Source organism: Pristis pectinata, chromosome 31 (assembly GCF_009764475.1).
Source record: "Pristis pectinata isolate sPriPec2 chromosome 31, sPriPec2.1.pri, whole genome shotgun sequence".
NCBI classification, from domain to species: Eukaryota; Metazoa; Chordata; class Chondrichthyes; order Rhinopristiformes; family Pristidae; genus Pristis; species Pristis pectinata.
Window position 1 is genome coordinate 5,828,631 of NC_067435.1, and position 17,088 is coordinate 5,845,718.

General features: G+C 47.0%; 1 protein-coding gene across 1 annotated transcript; it reads right to left on the bottom strand.

Moving 5' to 3' along the window:
• Window positions 1-56: 56 nt before the first annotated feature.
• Window positions 57-16,740, bottom strand: LOC127584979 (keratin, type I cytoskeletal 18-like). The gene is made up of 10 exons (XM_052042066.1): window positions 16,268-16,740; window positions 11,406-11,488; window positions 11,127-11,283; window positions 9,554-9,715; window positions 7,699-7,824; window positions 7,032-7,252; window positions 4,253-4,293; window positions 2,903-2,930; window positions 1,663-1,679; window positions 57-781 (listed from the first exon to the last, which is right to left on the bottom strand). The coding sequence occupies exons 1-10, from the start codon at window positions 16,679-16,681 to the stop codon at window positions 765-767; spliced, it is 1,266 nt and encodes a 421-aa protein (XP_051898026.1). The 5' UTR covers window positions 16,682-16,740; the 3' UTR covers window positions 57-764.
• Between the last annotated feature and the right edge of the window lie 348 nt (window positions 16,741-17,088).

Here is a 17,088-nt window from a genome sequence, read left to right on the forward strand (position 1 = left end):
TTGTCTACAATACCCATTTTAGTGTGATCCATGGGTTCAATGGAGTAATTACTCAGTTATGGTCAGAGCAGATATCATTTATTGACAGAGTTTGAACAGAAAGCAAGTATAAGAAGTGTGGAACTACAGAATGCCCCACAGCTCCCAGGGACCAACTCCCATGGTCTGGCCCCATGACCAGTCACTCCAGGACCCAGTGAGTCTCCACAGCTGTCAGGCACTGGTCCAGCTGTGAGATGGAGAACATCTGTTAGATCAGGACTGTGGCTGCTCAACTTGTGCTTGAGTGGATGGTGAGGTTAAGCTGTCCTCTGACAACTGAGAGAGGTCTGCTCCACAGGCAGGGCTCTACTTGGGACATGCCTACCATTTGTGGAATGGATGGGAATAGGTTTACCATCTCCATAGTAACAGTGCAATTGTTGGTAGCTCTATGAGCAGACTGACCAGCAACAAGAGCCATCACAGCTTCAGCACCCAGCATGGTCAGGTGGGTGGGACTGTCCCTTTCCCTTTCAATGAAAGGAAGGTGAGGACAGCAGATGAAGGCTAGCTGTCTGTGACAACCATGTTGGAAGCAATGTGATTGAAGGGAGCTGTAGGATAATTCAGTTCTGCCATCCACATTTTTTCCCAGAAGTGCTAGGTGAAGAGCAAAGGGGAGCAGGAAGGCCACATCCCAGGGATTCCAGCAGAAGCCACAGCAGCAAGCACGAGTTGTGGGGCCTTGATCCAGGGTCCCAGGAAGCCCTCAGGTGGAGTCTTCAATTCACAATCCTTTCTAGACAAACCAAACAATCCAGGTTAACTTTGCAGACTGGAGTTTTACAGCCCAGGACACCCCCTCCATTTCCTCCTCTGCCATAGTTCCCCTCCTCCTGGATTCAGACTGGTGACCTCCCAGCCCTCTTTAAATTGACCTCAGGACCAGCATTTATTGTCCCTCCCCAACTGACCCCAAACCAAGTTGTTTGCAGAGGCACCAAGGACAGTTTAGAGTCAACCTCATGGGATGGGTCTGGAGTGTCACAGCAGCTAGACTGGGGCAAGGAAGACCACATTTCTCTGCACAAGGAAATCAGTGAACTGGATGGGGCAAAATTATGCTTCATTTTGGATCACAAAATTAATGTTCCTAATAGTCTTTAGCACAAAGTGCTTTCCCTCCCCATGAAAGGAGTGATATCTGTGAATACAACTGGGTTACTTTAAAATGTGATCAGGATCCAAGTCTGACATTGTTTGGTCACTCCTTCAGATCTGCACTGGAGCCCAGGCATTTGTGCTCATCTCTGCAATGGGACAACATACAGCAGCTGAACCACAGCTTAGATGAATGGCAGAATCAGCACAAGGGGCTGAATGGCCATCTCCTGTTCCCCTGGTATTGCCTACAGACTGGAGCTCACTAAAGCAAATGCTGGATCAGTATGTCAGATGTTCCACCCAGAGTCACTTGGGAACACCTCCACCACCACCACCCCCTCCCACCCCCACACTGATCCATCTTGTTTTGATCAAAGTTGTGGTCAATGGAACAGTATCCACCATTCCTGGACATCACAAATAAAACTTAATATCCTGAAAGTACAAGGATCAAATGCAAGCCCCAACTGTATCCTCAGTGACAGTATATACTGACATCAGAATGAAAGTTTTTACCTCTGGTTTCAGTGGTCCTGAAACAGAACAAAGAATAGCAGAATCAGTAGGGATCTAGCACACAACCAATTAAGCACACATCCCAACACAGCAAACCCTGGAGTAGGCTGTAACCTGCATATCCCACAATCCCAACCCCCAGTGTAGACCTCAAATTTTTTTGGTAGAATGTCTAGAAAGTGGATTTCACCAATGCTTGCCCTAGTGCCAAATTCCAGTAGCCAACCAAAATTGGTCCACCTTTGCTGATGTGCTTGTGTCATTTAGTTGGGGCACAATCTGAGCTGTGTCTACAGGCAGCAGCTGCTTCCACATCCACACCCTCCCACAGGGAAACCAGCCAGGGCTGTTATAGAACTAAGGCAGCCAGGAGCCTGATCAAGTCTAGCAGAGCACTCCCTGACACCCCATGTCCATGCATGGGCACTGCCAGCTTTCAGCACTTCACATCCACAAAAGGGTAGTACTTGGAAATCAGTGTGGGGGGAGGGAAGAAAGAATAGAACTACAGCCACGTGGGAGCCTTTAAACCACTTAACCGTTGGCTGTATGATTTACTGCTACTGGAAAACACAGCTTGTCGGTCATGACTAGAAAGGCCCATCATGTGTTCTAATGATATCACCTAGATGAAATGACAGGGAGATACCAATATTAATACAAAGCATCCAACTTCCCAGTGGCTGGTAGTGGGTGCAAACAAACATTTGCAAAACATTGATTTCTCATATCTAACCCAATTCCTAGGCTTTGTAGTGTCAACCAGACAGTGTCCATGAAATGAAACCATGAAGGCATAAAACATAGCAAACCTCAAATTTAAGCAACTGAATTTAAAATCCATACATCACATTGTCCCCATCTTCAGTACTGGTCTCTTAGATTAGTTTGCAGACAACTTCCTATTGCATAAAATCAGCTTCATTCTGGATTCCATCACATCACCTCCATTAGGTTTGAGAAGATGTCAAGTTAAAGAGCAAATCTCAGACACCTGGTAATTTGTCAGTGCCAAGTAAGCCAATGGTATAGAGCTGCTTCTTGGGCTGGTCTTCACTCCATCCACATCCCTTACCAGCAAGAAACATTCTCCACACCCAGAGACAACTGTAGACTTGCTGGAAGGAACATTGACTGTTGCAGGAGGCAGCTGGCACTGGAGCTCATTCCAACATATCAGGGACAGGCTTTCATCCCCACCTCCCAGGGCCAAGAGCTAATGGCAATAGGTGCAACTTACGTGATGGTTGTCCGACTACCTCCTGTACCTAAAATTGGGCAGGAATAAAGAGACCAGTTAACCTTCAGTGAGTGAACTACAGTTCAAAGTGCAATAAAACTTGGCATCCAACTGATCAAACTAAATCTGCTGGAAGAACAGTGGATTGGGGAAGGGGGGTAGTCAGGGAAAAATGTGTGATGCTTTGGGTTAAAGCCCTGTATCAGGATTGAGTGGAGCGGGAAGATGGCCAGTATACAGAGTGGCGTGACAGGAGGTGGTGACTGGTGGTCTGATACAGGCAGGTTGTGTCAGGGAGAGGAGTGGAGGGTCGAGTTGGAGTCAGGGGCAGGTGGGTGACAGATGCAGAGGGATAAAACAAAGAACAAGGTGGATGGAGCAAGGGGAGGGTGAAGGTGCAGACGGCTGCTGGAACAAAGCTACCAGTGCCAGAATCTAAGGTGATAATGGGAACCATTAGGGAGGGTCAAATGGCAGCTGAACCAAAACCATTTAGGGGAGGGGTGGGTGATTGTGAAGGTGCACAGAGCCAGGAGGGGCTGAAGATAGGTGACAGGGGAAATGGGCAGAAACAGATGTCTGGCTCACTCATTAGTCCAGAATGTGAGGCAGAGGTCCAAGCTAGATGTGCAGGCAGAATTGGGAGGCTCAGACTGTGGCTGGGGTCTAGAAGAGTAGGAGTCCAGAACATGAGTGGGTTTGTAGACCAAGCTGGAGTCCAGTGCATGTACATTTACCACTCCCTTTAAATTTAGCTTCACTGGAAGATTATACAGTGCAACATGCAAAGGTGTTTAGTCATCAATAGAAGTAACATCCAATAGTGAAAAAATCAACTAGTCTGGAACCAAAGTCCAAAGGGTGTTGCACTCAGGGTGCAACACATCCTTCCCCCAAATCCAAGGACAGTCACTCCACAATGAGAAATGAAGGTAAAATGAGAGTCAAAGGTTGACAGTCACAGACAAACAGCAGCAAGACAAGCTGAACAATGAAATAATCCTGATCTCAAACTCAGTGACACTTAGGATAAACAGTATTCAAAGTTGTAAAGAAGTTGGAAAGAACAGCAAGAGGCAGAATCGTTCAGGACACGAGATGAAGAGGGATTCAGTCATGTCATAAGTGGAGGCCAAATTAGAGGTCTAGGGTGTGGGGGTCAAATACCAGGTCACAGAAACAAGGATCAAGGAGAGACAGGCACAAGGGACAGGGGAAGGAATGGTACAGAAGTGGAGCAGGACATTTCTCATCTACTGCTCAAGTGTTGTGCTGGATTGACAGCAAAAATTAATACTCCAATATGAAGCTTCCCCTTCATAACAAGAAAAATATAAATGGAAAACTTACCAGATGAGAAGCCAGAGGAAGATGATCCAATGGTAACCAGGCTGGGGGGGGAGGAAAAGAAAAACAAGTTCTAACAAAAACTGACAAATGGACATTCAGTGCATGTTGCTGAGAGGAGAGTGGGGCAAGATTCTGGCCACCACTATGGGAAGCATGTAATTGCATGGTACAGGATGCAGAGGACATGGGGTTAGGGTAAGGGGCAAGAGGTTGGAGGGGATCTGAGGAAGAAAGCAATTCACCGAGGGTAGTTGGAAATTGAAGTGTGCCTGAGGGGTGTTGGAAGCAGATGTACTCATTTAATTGTCCAAGTGAGGTGGTGAAATGTCAAGGTAATGCTGATTCCCAGTGAATGGAATCAGTACAGATGGGTACATGGTCCAGAACATGTCAACCAAAGGGCTCACTTCTGCACTGTATGACTAGGATTTTAAGAAACCCAAGGTTTCTGACAGGGACTACAACTCTGCCTGAACACTCATTGCTGGAAAGCAGGAATTTAAATCTCTTCATATTGAGGTTTTTAGAACATTGTGCATTTGCTCAAACTCAAGGTATTCTTGAGGTTTTTGGGGGGGGGGGGGGGGGGGGGGGGGGGTAGCAATGTGCCCAAACTGAGGGGTCCAAGGAATGAGAAGCAGCAACAATCTCCATGGTTGCTTATTAATCTTTAAACAGGAATAAAGATCAAGGAACTATGAACATGGATTTGTTGTTAAGGGAAGTTCCTGCCTGACTAAATTGACTGAAAGTTCACCTCAATCTACCTCATTATGCCCCTTGCACTTCATTTTCTAGCACTATTCTGCATTCCATTTTCCTTTTTACCATCTCAATGCACTTCTGTACGAGCTGTCTGGATAGTATGCAAATAAAAGATTGTATTGCAGTACATGGAAGAATTGCTTTATTGTCACAAGTAACAAAGATGGACATTTGGAGTACACATAATAAACCAGGTGCACATTAGCACAGCCTTTGACAAGCACCCACATTGTATGCTGGTCAAAGCAAAACCACAAAGTAACAAATTAGATCTAAAATTACTTTTCCACCACTGTGCCCAAGGTTTGGTTGAGGGGCTTTGTGAACAGAAGGCTGTTATCTAAGGAAAATGAGTCCAGCCAACCCAAGCTCTCCATCACTGTCCTGTTCCTTGCTGCATGTACATTAATGACTTGGATCCAAATATAGGGAATGCAGCAAAGTCTGCAGACAATTGGCTGTGGGATTGACAGTGAGGAGGAAAGTTTTGGACTGCAAGAGGTATGGATTGCCTGCTCAGTTGGACAAAAAGATGGTAGATGGAATTTAATCCGGAGAAAAGCAAGGTTACACAAATCAGAGGAAGCTGGGCGGTGTGCAGGAACAGATGCTTCGTAGTGCATGTCCACCAATCCTAAAAGGGAGCTGGGTACATTAGATAGTTTTTAAAAAATGATATTAGGATGTTCTGTTTATTAACCAAGACAATGCAAGCAGGGAGATTTGCCAGAACTGTGCACATCACTAGTTTAAGCTAGAGCATGAGTACTGTGCACAGCCTGGATCACCATGTTACAGGAAAAATACAGTCACTGGACAGGGGCAGAGATTTACCAGACATTCCCTGGATGGGAAAATAGTAGCCACAAGAGTGAATAGACTGGGTAATTTAAATTGGAACGAAGGGGCCCCAGGAAAAACTTAACAGATCTTTAAACGTGAGGAGCCTAGAACGCAAGTCAGACAGACCCATTGTCATATCTGCCTCCACCACTACCCCTGGCGGCTTGTTCCAGGCACTATCCCTGTTATGTCAGGTGGAAAGAAATGGGGCAAGGGCAGACATGGGAAATAGATGTGGATGAGGGCACCATTGATAAGTGGGGGGAACCCCCATATTCTGAAGGACATCTTGGATGTCCTGGAATGTGAAGTCTACGTAGAGCTGGGTAGGAAATGGGCATTAGTTTGAGAAGAACCAACATGGTTCAGGATGATCGAACAGAACAGATGAAGTTGAGATTGAGATGGTGGTAGTTCTGAAGAGAAAGGGGACAAACTCAAGAGTGAATCATTTATCACAGCAACAGAGGTCATTTCACCCAACTATGTTTATGGATTCAGAGAGCAACGAGTCTAGGTTAACCAGCAGGTTATGAGTGTTGGGTTAATACCAAAGAATTACATAGAACATGAAACAGTACAGCACAGGAACAGGCCCATGATGTCTGGTGAAAATACCCAAATAAACTAATCCCTTCTGCCCACACATGGTCCATATCCCTCCATTTCCTGCATATTCATGTGCCTATCTAAAAGTCTCAAGTGCAACTATCATATCTGCCTCCACCAATACCCCTAGCAGTGTATTCCAGGCACCAGTGTCAGAAAGTCTGCCCCTGCACATCCCATTCAAACTTTCTCCCTCTCATCTTAAAGCTACACCCTCTAGTATCTCTCCTCTGGAATAAAGATTCTGGCTATCCACACCTCTGGAGATTCTTGGCAAAGGAGGAGAGGGAAACAGCTAATGTTTCAGATCAGTGAACTTTCATTGTGCAACATCGTTCTCTTACGACAGATATTGAACCAGAGAGATTCACGGTTTTCAAACGTAGGCAGTTTGAGAGAGGTGGAAGGTTTTGTGTGGGGTTCTGGGTAGGGACTGCAGGAGAGAAGCAAAGTCCTGCTCACCCACACGCTTTGCTCACAAAGTAGGGCTTAGATGGTCCTCGTGCTCCCATCTGCAGTCACTTGTGCCTCCCTTTGATGACCACCTCCCACTTGTGCTCACCTTTGATTACCACCTGCCAGGAGAACTTTGTACTGGTTGATCTCAGCTTCCAGCTTCATCTTGATGTTAAGGAGCCTATCGTATTCGTTGTTGTGGCGCACCAGTTCATTCCTGACACTTGCTAGTTCACCCTCCAGCTGTCTGATTCTGAGCTGTAAATTCTGAAGGTCCCTGGCATACGATGCCTCTGTTTCATCCAGAGTGTTGTTCAGTGCGTTCACCTGAAAGTACAAGGTCACCTCAGTCAGTCTGATGGCCTGTCTGAATGGGCTGCTCAGAACCGGTTTCAGCAGCAAGGACATTGAAGGGGCTTTAGGAGTATGAAGGTTACGATGCTGGATTCTCATCCAGAGATATCACCCACCACCTCAGCTGAGGAATTGATTAAATCTGGGCCAAACATCGCTTACCATGGACCAGGCTGTGGGAAACCTCCCTCTCTGACACCCTTTAGGAAGGAGATCTGCCAATCTGGACAATGCATCACCCCAAACCCACAGTCAGTAGACCAACACCAAACAGCCCCCTGAAATAGCCCATCAAGCCACTCAGTACAAGGGACATCAGAGCAGGGATCAGTGATGCTCACACCCTGAGCGCAAAAGTAAAATTCTAGATAACTATTCAACTCAAACAAGCGAACTGTGTATTGGCAAAAGTCACTTACATTTCCAAGTAAGCCGTTATATTCAGCTTCAAGACCCTGCAATTGGTGACGATACTGAGACAGCTCGGCTTTAGCACCGGAGATAGCCTGGTCATTCTGAGCGATCTCTACTTCTTTAATCGACACCTGAAAGAAAATGAGAGAGATTACAGGGGATGGACACGAGGCAGCTGACCTCAAGTTGACAAGGTGCTGTCCAGATGGTAACCAAGAACATAAACCCATCCACAATGGGACTGTTGGCACTGACTGCCTTCAGCAGTGAGGTCAAAGCATCTCATTGAGAGCTTTGTAGAAACACTCAATTCAAACAGAGTCCTTCAATTCCATGCAGGTCTGAGAGAACAGAGGCTGTTAGGTCAGTGAACAATTACTGGGCCACTAGATGTGCAGAAACTCCTTGGTATGACTTCATTGTCCAAGCTGAGCCCATGAGGGATTGCAGTGCTTTGGAGGAAAATAAACTGCATTTATCTAGTAACTTCCACAACCTCAGGATGTCCCACAGGTCTCCAGCCTGAGTGCCACCCTTCTGAGGTTTCACTGTGCCAGGGAATTAATCACTGGGAAAAGGAAGGAGCCATTGGACTCGACTCCACTTCCTAAAACACAACGTGATCCAGTTCCTTGAGGAAGCCACTTAGCCAGTGAATCAGGGAAGTCTACAGTCTACCAGGACTGAGAACACTAACACTGGGCTGCTTCAAGATGGAATCAGGAAGAATCAGATACTCTGGAGTAGGAGTTTGTTCCAATCCCACAGTGAATTACTGGTGAGCTCTCTGGGATCAGTCATTACACTTCACTTAACACTGGGAGTTAGCTTGCTAAATCAGAGAGTAGTCAAATGCAGAAAGGATTCTGACATGTTAGGACAGTGGGCCACACTGCAGATGCAGTGACCTGCACATTGGTGGGACCAACACTGAATGCAAGTACAGTCAGTAGGGAACAGGACTGAAGGAGATGGAGAAAGATCCAAGTGTTAGGGTGCATGGATCACTGGCTGGTGACCAATGGAGAGCACTTTTCTGAAGTGATAGTGTTGTGTTATTAACAGAAACAGTTGACACAAATCACAGCTCCTTTGTTGGATGCACTGTATGCTGTGCCCAGTCCTAGACTCCCTGAATGGTGGGTGATACAGTGGCCTTAGAAACCATCCAGCAAGCTTCACAAATGAAGCCTGCTTAGAAGAACTTCAACTACTCAACAATTCAAAGATTTTGGCCAATTTACTTCTGAGTAGTCAAGACTTAAAGACCCAACAGCTGTAATCAGATAATTAAAAGTTTGAATAGGTTGACCACTGAGATGGGCTGCTTTCTAGTTTAATACACTGGATGGGAGCAAAGGAAGGGAGTTTCTAACCACTGAGCAGACTGGAGCTGTTGGATCTTTGCCCAAAGTCATATGCCCATAGAATGTGTTGCCAGCTGTTACTGGGAATGCTGATGTTGCTTTTGATGGGAAGCCTGTCTAGTCCTGTGACCTGGGGTGAAGATCACATCAACTGGAAATATTTTTTTTTATTAAAAAGATTGCTTTAGGTCCATGTGGCTCATGGATGGGTTTTGATCACTGAAGGTTGGGACAGAATCTCAGGATGTTTTTATTGTGGTTCACTCAGCGTTTCCTGGATGTGGGAGTGTGGGGAAATTGGCGATGCTGTGGTTTGCAGAGCAATTGTCCAGTTAGGGAGCTCAACTATCATTGGATAGGCCAGCAATGTAACATGTCTGCCACAACCCACTGCCTTCCCTCCAGCAGTATCACATAACGATGTGCAGATTAACCAGTCCTTTATTGCCCTGGAGTTTGAGCTGCTGCTGCTAATGGCTGGTCCAATCCTTACCTGTTCCCTGTACCACTTATCCATCTCTGCTTGGTTCTGATCAGCAAGAGCAGTGTACTTCTCCCTGAGTTCTGCTAGGATTGCAGTCAAGTCAGGGGTTGGAGCCGAGTCCACCTCAACCTGCACCTCTTGGGTCTTCTGCTGCCGCAACATCTTCAGTTCCTGAAACACAAGGCAATAGAAGGCTGGATCAGTACAACCCACTGGTGACTGGCAACGCACAAAGGAGCTCCATAACCCTTATTGGTGTCTCAGTGCTACGTGTGCTGAATACTGCAAGAAAAATAGAGGCCGAAGTCTACAAGTTACATCAGGATTAAAGTCAATGGATGGAACCAGGTCAACCTTGGTGTCTCGTGGAACCTGCTCCCCCAGCATTCATACTTCCTGAATCACAAGTCACGCATAACCCTCACCACTGGCACCAGTCATCATAAAACCCCAGCACTAGGGGCAGCACCTAGCCCTTGGTGACTGGCAATGCACATAGAATTTCCCTAGTCCTTATTGGTGTAATAATGCAGCATGTGCTGAATGCTGCAAGGAAGCTAGAGGCCACAGTATCAGAGGATTGGATGAAATATTCCTCCCTCCCCACCCCAATCTAAAAGTGCAGGTCTAAAACTCTGCCTGACAGGGCAGTTGAAGCAGAAACTCACTATTGCTGAAGTTTCCATGTGCCAGATCTTAATGAACAACATTAAACTGGAGAGGGTGCAAAAAAATTTACAAGGTTGTTACCAGGACTGGAGGGCTTAGATGAGAAGCTGGCACTTTCTCCCCCTGGAGAGTAGGAGAATGAGGGGTGATCTTGTAGGTATATAAAATCTGAGGGGCATGGGCAAGGTGAAGAGCCAAAGTGTTCTCCCTTTCCCACCCCAGGCTGAGGAGTCCAAAAGTAGAGGGAACAAGTTTAAAGTGAGAGGGGAATGTTTTAAATAGGGACCTGCAGGGCAACTTCCTGTGGAGTGGTGAGTATATGGAACAAGCTGCCTGAGGGAGCAGTGGAGGCAGCTAGATAGTGATATAGATTGGAAAGGTTTGGAGGGATATGGGCCAAACACAGGCAAATGGTACCAACTCAACTAGGCAACATGGTCAGCATGGACAAGTTGGGCCAAAAGGCCTGCTTTGTGCTATAGAGCTCTGACTACCTGAAAACACAACAGGGCGAAAGCTGGGAAATAAGAGTGCAAGAGGGCACGAGAATGCTTCATGGAGACAAGACTGCCAATGCTGGAATCTTGAACAATGCACAAGATGCTGGAGAACTCGAGTGGGTCAGGCAGTATCTATGGAGGGAAACAGACAGCATCAGGCTGATAGAGAAAGTGGACCCCACAGGGGAGTCCCCTGCTTGGAATGTGATGAGCTCAGATCATCCCAGTTTTATTTTCCCAGTGATTGAGCTGAAATCAGATGCTACAGTTTCCACAATGGCTGGGACTGTTTATAATCAGTTTCTCTGGTCGCCAAGCAGTGGTCCATTCCCTGGGTCCAAGGGTCTCCCAGCAGATAGATACCTCCCTCTGCTATTGCATGAAAGTGTACAACAGGACACTGGGACACCCACCTCATCATGGTTCTTCTTCAGGAAGGAAATCTCATCCTCCAGCCCAGTGATGTCATTGTTCAGGTTGCCTTGTAGCTGCAGGTACGTCTCCTTCAGCTGGTGAAGCCCATCAATATCATTCTCCACAGACTGCCTCAGCATCAGTTCTGACTGCCACCTGATCAGAGAGGACAGGGAAACAAGACATAACTGAGTGCCAAGCATGGATAATAGGGTAGGATACACTAGGCATTGACCTGGCAGTGGAGGGAGGAAGCTGAAGGGAAATGTGTTACCTACTTGTTTTGAAAGTCCTCAGCTGCCAGCTTGGCATTGTCAATCTCCAGAGCGATGCTGGAGTTCTGCAGGATCGCATCCAGTATCTGGGAGAGATGAAAAGGACCAAGGTCAGAGGAAGGTGGAAACCACCAACGTGCATTTCTATTAACCCTTTAATATAGGAAAACAATGCAAAGCACTCAGGATTGGCATTGAGACAAAGGCAGAAAGTTAGAGGAAGACAGTTTGATAGATCCAATTCCTTCATCCCAGATCCCTGGCCACTACCCTCCCTCACTGGTGCACATCCTCATCCCTCTGAGTGTAGGTGTTGCACTATTCCCTACTTTACAAAGGAGAAGTTCTGCCTCAACCCAACTCACTTTCTCCAAGTCAAAGGTGCAACCTTGTCAACACACATTCAAGTTGTAGGCCACAAAGACAGGTACATGGAACAAGTCTTATTCAGTCCTTCTCCAGCCCCCCCCCCCCCCCACTTCAGGGGATTGACTGCATTGGTGCTGCTTCCAACTTGAGCAGAACTTAAATTTCAATACCTTTCCTACCAATTTCCAATCTGCTCTCCATTCACATGATCCATCTGACTTTGCTCACCCTCTCCTCCATCTCAAGGAATGTTATGACTAATATCCATTAAAGATACCAGCATCTGCAGCCTCTTCTCTATTAAAGGTTAGATTCCACATACCTTGAACTCACCTCCTTCAAGGACTGTTTTCTTTCTGGTTTCTCCATCGTATCTGCTCAGAGGATGATAGTTTGATTTCCTTAACTGTGACTTGTCCTCCATTGTAGCTGACAGAGCTTTTAACCTCAGCTATTCCACATTTTGTTCTCACCTGTGCTCCTCCCAACTAGGAGGAGGTTTGCCTATCCTGCTTTCCATCTCACCAGCCTCCACATTTAAGGCATCATCTTCCATAATTTCCACTGCCAGATGTCTTCACTTCCCCTTTCAGCATTTTGAAGGGGCTGTTCCCTCTGCAATTCCTTGGTTCACTCTACCATTGCCACCAGGCACTCCTCAGTACCTTCAGGTGCAGAAGAGATGCAGCACTTGTCCTCATCCCACCATCCACATGCTAATATTCTCAAGTGGAGCAGTGATTCATTTGCATTTCTTCCAATCCAACATTTGAATTCAGTGCTTATTTCTGCACTGGAGAAGCCAAACAACATGGGTGATTACTATTACCCCCAGTCTACAAGGGCAATACAAACTTCTTGTTGCACACACAAAATGGAGGAACTCAGCACGTCAGGCAGCATCCATGGAGGGAAATGTCTCCATGAACTTCTTGTTGCTCATTATGAGCTCTCCAGACCACTGATCTGTTTTTGATCCCTTGTGTTCTAACAAACTCCAAGAGAAACAAAGGACTGCAGATGCTGGAATCTAGATGAAAAACAGGATGATGCTGGAGGAACTCAGCAGGCCAGGCAGCATCCGTGGAGAAAAGCAGGCGGTCAACGTTTTGGGTCAGGACCCTTCAGGACTGAAGATAGGAAAAGGGAGAGCCCAATATATAAGAGGGAAAAGCAAAGCAGTGATAGGTGGACAAAAGAGGGGAGGTGGGGTGGGCACAAGGTGGTGATAGGTAGATGCAGGTAAGAGTGATAGGCAGGTGGGGGGGGGAGGTGGGTCAAAGGCAAGGAGAGAAAGGGGGGTAGAAAAAAGATAGGCTAGGAAACAGAAGAGGCATGGTTGGGAGTGGTGTGGGTGGGGAGGGGGTGTGGGGATTACTTAAGATGGGAGAATTCAATGTTCATACCATTAGGCTGCAAGGTTCCAAGATGGAAATGAGGAAAATGACAAACTCCAACTTCCTCAGCACAAGTGACAGCACCTCATCTTCCAGCTGGACAACCCACAGAAGTCAAACTTCAGATAACCAGCCTTGCCTTTATCAAGCTGTAACTCAAGTTTCTCTACAGATGCTGCCAGACCTGCTGAGGATTTGCAACATTTTCTCTCATCTGATTTTCAGCAGCTTCAGTGTTTTAGTTTCAGCACTTTTCCCCTTTCTCCCTCACTCATCTCATTCCAGATGCATCCCCAGACATTAACAAGCCATCGCCACCTCTCCTGGCTGGAACCATTGTCTGCAATAGGGTGGGTGACATTCTCATGTTCACACTTCTTCCCTCCCCTTCTCTGCAAATCAAAACTTTGTTATCACAGAATGATATCAGCACAAGTGCTCATTCAACCCACATCATGATTTTAAAGCTCCATCAGATCTCCTTGCAACCTCTAACAGAACCACCGCAGCTATGCACGCAAATCAAGGTCCCTCAACCCTGGAATCATTCCAGCAGATCCCTTCTGCACTCTTGCCAACACCTTCAGATCTTTCCTGAAGTTGTGTCCAAACCAGCATTTCATGAATTCCTTGCTCTTGTACATTGCATCTTATGCAGGTGTCAGGAGGGAATTACCAACACCCATGCAAAAGGGAAGGGCCCAGGGTCATTCTTTTAAACTACTACTTCCCCACCCCATGCAAAATCTGCCCAAGTTTTTTTTAAACCCACACATTTCCTGTACACCACAGAACAGTGTTGTGTTCTCTAGTTTATATTGCCTCTACTCAATCTTCTTCATTTCCCATTTCTTAACATTAAATTTCACTTGCCACCCATTCCATCAGTCCAAGTAACTTTCTCACTCCCCAGAGAGTCTTACTATCCTCACACTCGTATTGCCTTTAAGTTTTGAGACATCAGAAATTTGGAAGTTGTGCCTTGTAACCCAAGTCACATGAAGGCAGTAGTAACAATCCATGGGGAACTCCACTGCACACCCTCCTCTCCAAAGAGTCTCACTACTAATTTATTCCACAGCCTTCAACCTTAATCACAAGCACATCAAATGTCTTTGGAACCAAATCTTATTAAAAGTCAGCTGGCTCCATTTTTCACTCCACAGATTCTGCCCAAGTATGGAGTGTTCTGTTTTTATTTCATATTTCCAGCATCTACAGCAATTTCAGATTTTCATGCCCACCTTTATTTCAGACTTTCAGCATCTGCTTTCCCTCAGTTGCACAGGTACAGATCTAATTCCTTCCTGACCCATGGCCACTGCTGCTTGGCACAGATATTGGGTCGGAGTGTGAAGTAGGACAGTGTAAAGCTACCCATTCAAATTTTATCCTTTCAAAATATTCAAATGGAGAGAAACCACAGGAAGCTGTAGCACAGAGTATGGGTTTCCTGCACAATACACAGGAAGCTACCACATGTGTAGCAGGTAATGGAGAAGGCTAAAAGGGCAATGGCCCTTGTTTCAAGAGGTTTGGAGTATAAAGGTAGGCGAGTGTTACTGCAACTGTACAAGGCCTATTAATGCTATATCTAGAATACTACAAGTAATTTATGTTCTATTAAAGGATGCATTTAATTGGAGGAACTCAGCAGGTTGAGCAGCATCTGTGGGGGAGAAGGAATTGTCAATGTTTCAGGTCAAAACTGATGAGGGGTTTCAATGCAAAATATTAACAATTTCTTCTCCCAACAGATGCTGCTCAACCCAGTTTCTCCAGCTGATTGCATTGCTCCAGATTCCAGCATCTGCAGTCTCATCTTATTTCATCATAAGCAGGTCTGTGAAGATTCAAATTATGGAGGGAAGGTTAAACAGATTGGGACCTTGCTCATTGGCGTTTATAAAGCACCAAGAGGCAATCTGATTCAGAATTTCTGTGGGGGGAATGTTGACAAAATGTTGAGGGGGGATGTCCCCTCATGGGGGGGAGGGGGGGGTCATCCAGAACCAGAGGGCAGGGTCTTAGAACAAGGGGTGTCTCCATTTAAGATCAAGGAAGAGTTTTTTCTTTGAGGGTCCCAAGTCTTTGAAACTTGCATCTGAGAAGTATGGGGAAAGTGTCAGGCTGAGGTAGGTAAGTATCAGATCAGAAGTGGAATTGCAGGTGTCAGGGAAATAGCAGGAAGGTGGACGAGGGAAGTTGGATCAGCCACAAGCCTATAGAATGGCAGAGCAGACTCGTGGTGAATGGCTGACTCCTGTTTCAACAACTTGTGGTCTAATTCCCTCCTGATCTCTCCTCACTGCCCCGCTACAAGGTCCAGTACGTCAGCCTGCCTCCATTACCCAGCCTTTGGATACGTGGATCAGAGAGACTTCAGTCATTGGACTGGCAAACAATTGCAGGGGGCAGAAACCTGTCCCAGATGGCCAGGTGCATCTTCCAGTAGGCAGCTGCAGTCCCTCCAATGCAGAATATCCCAAGGGGTGTCCACCCCAACAGGCACGTCTTTCTGCTCAACCTAGAGATCTCTCCTCCACCCACAGTAATACCACCCCCTCCTCAGAAGAACCTGGCAAGTGGGAGGGAGGGGGACTGGCTCCAGATCAATTGTACAACAAAGCCGCAGGAAGAGGGCAACAGGATGTTATCAGGGCTTCAATTACAAGGAGAGGCTGGGACTGTTTATCCTGGAGTGTAGGAGGCCAAGGGGTGACCTCAGGTTTATAAAATCGTGAGGTACATAGGATGGATGGTCAGTCTTTTTACCCAGGGTAGGAAAGTCCAAAACTAGAGGGCATGGATTTTAAGGAGGGGAAAGATTTAAAGAGGAATCAAGGGGCATCTTGCTTGTTGCACATGGATGGGAAAGGTTTAGATCACTATGGGCCAAACACAGGCAAATGGGTCCAGCTCAGGTGAACATCTTGGAGTTGGGCCATGCTGGACAACTGCATAACTAACAAAAGCCCGTCCAATGCTGCATCTCCTGAACCTCTCACGTCCCCATCTACTGCAGGACGGGCAACACTTCCTGCTCTAATATGGTAACGGGGCGTGAGCAACAAGGGAGTCAACGTTGGAGTCACTCACCTGCTTCTGGAGGGGTCTGACCCTCTGGTCGTATACCGACCAGTCAAAGCCTTTGACGACAGTGGTGGCTCCAAACTCGCGGATCTCCTTCTCCAGGTCCTTGCTGGACTGCTCCAACCGCTGCACCGTCGACAGGTAGTTGGCCAGGCGCTCGTTCAGGTTCTGCATGGTGTTCTTCTCGTCGCCGACCACGCCACCGCCCCTCATCATGAGGGAAGAGGCACTGCCGAAGCTGTAACCACCGCCGCCGCCACCAAAGCTCAAGCCACTGCCAAACCCAGCGGCCGAGCTGCGGCCACCGGAGCGCACGGAGTACGTGGTGCTGATGGACGACTGCCGCGGTGAGAAGTGAAGGCTCTGAGAATACCTAGGAGCCTGGGTAGAATAGCTCACCATACTGCGGGAGGAACGCATGGTGCAGGAGCAGACTTCACCGGAGACTACGAGAAAACTCACCAACTCACCGTCTCAGAACCCAAGCGGCCTCCCCACCCCTCCCTTTATATCATCGCCGGGACCTTGGCTCCTCCTCTCCTGATATCATTGGACCAAGTCCCGCAGGTGGGCGGGGCTCTCATGGCTTGGGGAGGAGTGGGAGGGCGCAGCGGGACCGTGCAGTAAGATCCAGGGATCCTGGTCCATCAAACACGGGAGGTTCCCTTTCGGGTGCAGTCAGTCATGAGGGAGGTTTAGAGGAATGTTGGACTTTATTACAAGGGTTGCGGGGTAAAAGTTTAGGAAGTTTTCATAAAGCGTTGTAGGACGGGGGTGAGACAGCACCTGGAAAACTGCATGAGGTTTTTTTGCCTGCGTGTTTAAGA

What these genes read in the sequence shown, in the direction of transcription:
- LOC127584979 (XM_052042066.1), bottom strand. Translation starts at nt 16,681, where the DNA reads ATGCGTTCCTCCCGCAGTATGGTGAGCTATTCTACCCAGGCTCCTAGG. An exon ending in TCAGACCCCTCCAGAAGCAG is followed by an intron (nt 11,489 to 16,267) that starts GTGAGTGACTCC and finishes CATCTCTCCCAG; the next exon opens with ATACTGGATGCGATCCTGCA. An exon ending in ATAAGTGGTACAGGGAACAG is followed by an intron (nt 7,825 to 9,553) that starts GTAAGGATTGGA and finishes ATTTTCTTTCAG; the next exon opens with GTGTCGATTAAAGAAGTAGA.